Source organism: Tasmannia lanceolata, unplaced genomic scaffold (genome assembly GCF_043159265.1).
Source record: "Tasmannia lanceolata isolate RefF3 unplaced genomic scaffold, GAP_Taslan_0.1 ptg000021l, whole genome shotgun sequence".
In the NCBI taxonomy this organism is placed as follows: domain Eukaryota; kingdom Viridiplantae; phylum Streptophyta; class Magnoliopsida; order Canellales; family Winteraceae; genus Tasmannia; species Tasmannia lanceolata.
The window spans coordinates 8637855-8642635 of NW_027518698.1; the positions used below are offsets into that span (position 1 = coordinate 8637855).

The window sequence follows — 4781 nt, forward strand, 5'->3', positions numbered from 1 at the left end:
AATCTGGACCATCCAGACTGCCTACGTACCCCCGAACAATGGGGATCAGGTCCGCGTAGTTCACGCATTGAGGTTGAAAGGATTGTTTTAATTTCATTTTGAAGGTCGACCGAACTTGAATTGATCAGGCTGCCTGCATACCATGTAGAAAGGGATCAGGTAATGACATAGTTCAGGTTTAAAAATGCCCATAGTTTGGGTTTGACAAAGAAATTTTGATTTTATTTTAGCCCAAAGAATTTGCAAAAGATTTTTGACTTTTAGGTTGTTGGCTTTAAAGTTTTGATCGTCCAAGGATGGCCTCCTGGTGTTTTAAGCGTAATATTTCTTTACTTCGTACAAATTTGCGGGTTCTGTTAATTTTTCTGTATTTCATCGAGGAGTCTGACGGCTTATTCCGGTAGGATTTCATCAACAATATAAGGACCTGACCAGTTTTGTACTTCCCTCTTGGATCATAGACCCGTGCCCTATAGGATTGTAGAACAAGGTCTCCTGGCTTGAGATCTCGAATACAGACTTTCTTGATAAAAGCCTGCTCGATTCGTCTCTGATATCCTCAAATATGGTAAAGAGATTTCATTCTCTTCTCGTCTATCATATGCAACTCATGATATCTTGCCTTTGCCCATTCCGATTCAGGAAAGAGAACCCTTCAGAGATTAGGCTCCAACTTCAGGAAAGGAGCGAAGAACCCTTCTTAAGGATGGGATTCTCAATTCAACAGGCAGGACTGCTTCCATTCCGTATACCAAGGAGTACGGAGTTAGACCTATAGAGGATCTGATCGATGTCGTATAGGCCCACAAGGCATACAGAAGTTTGTTTGAATAGTCTTTATACGTCTCAGCCATCTTGCTGATGATAACCTCGATATTCTTATTCGAAACCTCAACGGCTCCATTTGTCTGAGGTCTATAAGGCGATGACTTATGATGTTTGATCTTGAATTCCTCGCACAGGTGTACCACTTCCTTCTTGAAGTGTGACCCATTGTCCGAGATTAACTCATGTTGCAGTCCGTATCTACAGATAATGTTTGTACGGATAAACTTCACGACAGAGGCAGAAGCTAAGGAAGCATATGTGGTAGCTTCGATCCATTTTATAAAGTAGTCAATGGCTACTAGAATGTATTCATGCCCACTTGATGACCTGGGATAGATCTTCCCAATGATATCAATTCCCCATACCGAGAATGGCCATGGTGAGGTAAGGGAATGCAACTCTTAAGGAGGCACATGAATAAGATTAGCATAGACTTGACATTTGTGACACTTTTTCATAAAGGCAAAACAATCTGATTCCATTGTTGGCCAGTAATATCCAAGCCCTAAGATCTTTCTAGACAACATCTTCCTATTCATGTGGGGTCGGCAGATTCCCTTGTGTGTTTGCTCTATAAGCTCAGTTGCTTGGTCTTCATCAAGACACAAGAGTTGAATTGCATCAAATGATATTCAATATAGTTCATCACCACAGATGATGAAGTTGGAGCCTAATCTCTGAAGGGTTCTTCGCTCCTTTCCTGAAGCTTCTGGCGGATGCCCCTTTGCTGAGATGAGATTCTTGATGTCTGTGTACCGGGGCTTCCCAACTGGACACCTAGCCGCTATCTCGATAGCATTTACATGTGCCGGAGCCCATTGGAACCTGCGAGAGGCTGGACTTCCTTTGTCGCAGAAATGTCTAACATTGAATCTAAAATAGCCAAAGTGTCAGCGAAATGATTCCTTGTTCTCGACAGATGAGTGAATGTATATTCCTGAACTTCTTCCCTAGAGATTCGAGATATGTATTGTATGGATCAATCTATCTTCTCTTGTTTTCCAACGCCCATTGATTTGACAAATGATTAGTATCGAATCTTCGAATACATCAGGATCCTGAACATGCAAGACTAGGGCTGCCTCTAATCCAGCGATAAATGCCTCATACTCTGCCATATTATTCATACATTTGAACTGGAGCTTAATAGATATGGGGATGTATTCCTTCCACGGAGATACTAGCACTGCCCCTACTCCTTGACCTTGGTTGTTCACACCTCCGTCAAAGTACATCAACCATTTCTTATTTGAGGTTCCTTCCTCTACATCTATTATCTCTTCGTCTGGAAAATTCGATTTTAGGAATGCATTATCTTCTACAGGAGAATCTGCCAGCTGCTCTGCTATTACTTGCCCTTTGATTGACTTTTGAGTGACATAGGTAATTTCAAACTCAGATAACAACAACAACCATCTAGATGTTCACCTGGTAAGAGCAAACTTTTCAAACAAGTACTTCAATGGATCCATCTGTGAAAGCAAAAGAACTTTGTGTGACAGCAAGTACTGTCTAAGCCTTTTGGTCACCCAGACTAATGCTAGACAGGTCTTTTCCAAAATGGTGTATTTCATTTCGAATTCTAGCATTTTCTTATTGATGTAATAGATGAACTTTTCCCTTTTAGACTCTGGGTCTTGTTGAGCTAGCATACTGCCCGTTGCTGTATCCGTGATGGATAAGTACAGCAACAATGGTTGGCCTGGAATGACAGGTAATAAGACATGAGGCAAAGCTAAAAAATGCTTGACCTTTTCAAACGCTTCCTGACATTCTTCATTCCACTTTTTAGAAGAATTCTTCTTCAGAAGCTTAAAAATAGGTTCGCAAGTGGTAGTCAACTGAGATATGAACCTTCCCAATTATTTAACTTTTTCAAGGAATCCATCAATCTGCTTTTCAATCTTTGGTGGCCCCATCTCCTGGATTGCTTTAATCTTTTGAGGATCTACCTCAATTCCTCTTTCACTTACCATGAATCCGAGTAGCTTCCCTGACGTGACCCCGAATACACATTTACTAGGGTTCAAACGAAGCTGGTACTTCTGAATCTTTTGGAAGAATTTCCTCAAGGCTATTGTATGCTCTTGTCGGGTCTTAGCCTTTGTAAGCCCAAGGGTACATCCCTCTCTTGTTTTAATGATCAACAAACCCAAATTGATTGTAGTTTGCTAATGGTTGTTCAAGTGTTGTGATTAAGACAGAGTCCATTCATGTCAACACTTGAAGCAAGAAAATCAAGGGCTAGTCTTGGAGAAAGTCAAGTCTTGGTGCTCTCCCTTCAAGCGTATTGTGTAATGAAGAATCAAGGGATCCACAAGTGCAAGAACATGTTTGAAGACTATCGCAAGACAAGGAGAAGATCGTGCAAACGCTAAACAAGGTTGAAGATCAAGAAGACCCAAGGTTATAGTTCGTAGAATGCATGGGAGCCCTCTTGGCATTTTGTGTTTGCATGTTTAATGTTTTCAAATCAACTCTAAAACTATTTTTCTAAGTGCATAAATGTATTTGAAAACACATGTTTAAAGCCCAAATACCATGGCCCAAAAGCCCCTGAATTTCAAAGTTAAAAATAGATTTTCACTCAGGGTCGGTCGACCACAATATGCCGAGCGACCGCTATAAGAGGCTTGAGTGTTCTTCATTTTCCTTTCTTCTTCTGTTCATTTGTATGTGAGATTGCAAAGAGGAGTTTCTTGTTTTAAGGCCGGAGTGCAACGAAGAAGAACATCTTTGGAGGTGGATTTGTAATACAAGGGTGTGTCCCCTTGTGGAGGTGGTGAATGTATATACGCTTTGTGAGACGGCGTCAAGGAGTCTCACCTTAGTGGAGATCCCAAGGAAAGGCGAAGTACTTGGGTAGTGGAGTAGGTCAAGTTGTGACCGAACCACTATAAATCATCGTGTGGTCTCCTCACTCTTTCTCCTCTCTCTTGTGGTGTTGGTAATCTATTTCCCTTTTATTTTTAATATAACTTGAACAAGGGTTAGAACTAATTAGGCCAAACACACTTGCCCTAACTTTTTAAATAGAAAAATTTGAAAACACCAATTCACCCTCCTCTTGGTTGTTGCCCTTATGGATTTCAACCTTAACAGTCATGTCATCTACATAGCCTCAACTTCTTTGTAAATCATATCATGAAGTAATGTAGTAGCAACTCTTTGATAAGAGGCCTCGACATTCTTTAATCCAAAAGGCATCACTGTATAACAATAAGTTCCCCATTGAGTGGTGAATGCCCTCTTAATCATGTCCTCAGGGGCAATCTTGATCTGGTTATACCGCGAAATTCCATCCATAAAAGATAGTACAGCATGGCTAGCAGTATTGTCCACTAAGATATTGATGTGCGGCAGAGGGAAGTCATCTTTTGGATTCGCCTTGTTCAAATCTCTAAAGTCTACACACATCCTGACCTTTCCGTCCTTTTTAGGCACTGGTACTATATTGGCCAGCCATTCAGGATATTCTATAAATTGGATGAAGCTTACTTCCAATAGCTTCTTGACTTCATCGTGGACTTTCAATTCCCAATCCAGTTTCAATCTCCGAAGCTTTTGCTTCATTGGCTTTGCACCTAGGATTAAAGGAAGTTGATGTTGGACAATGTCCTCGCTCAATCCTCGCATGTCATCAGAAGACCAAGCAAAAACCTCTTTGAACTCCTTAAGTAAGGCGATTAGTTCTTCGTGCTCCTCAGGGGATAACTTTTTGCCAATCCGTATCTCCCAAATCAAGGATTCATCACCTATATTCACGGTTTGAATTTCATCCTCGAGTGGTTTTGCTCAACGCTCCTCCTCCGTCTAATCATGTGATTGATCTCAGGGTGAGTTTCGTCGGCATTCTCATCAGAGAGGGAGTCTTGATTATTATTATTGATTTTATCAGATTTAGAAGAAGAGGCGGGAAGATAAAAAGAAGAGTCCTTTATTTCATTGGAATC

General features: G+C 41.0%; 1 protein-coding gene across 1 annotated transcript; it reads right to left on the reverse strand.

Moving 5' to 3' along the window:
• Nucleotides 1–662: 662 nt before the first annotated feature.
• On the reverse strand, nucleotides 663–3934 carry LOC143855424 (uncharacterized). The gene is made up of 5 exons (XM_077365543.1): nucleotides 3889–3934; nucleotides 2338–2530; nucleotides 1835–2244; nucleotides 1478–1672; nucleotides 663–1228 (listed from the first exon to the last, which is right to left on the reverse strand). Exons 1-5 carry the CDS (start codon nucleotides 3932–3934, stop codon nucleotides 663–665), a joined length of 1410 nt encoding a protein of 469 aa, XP_077221658.1.
• Between the last annotated feature and the right edge of the window lie 847 nt (nucleotides 3935–4781).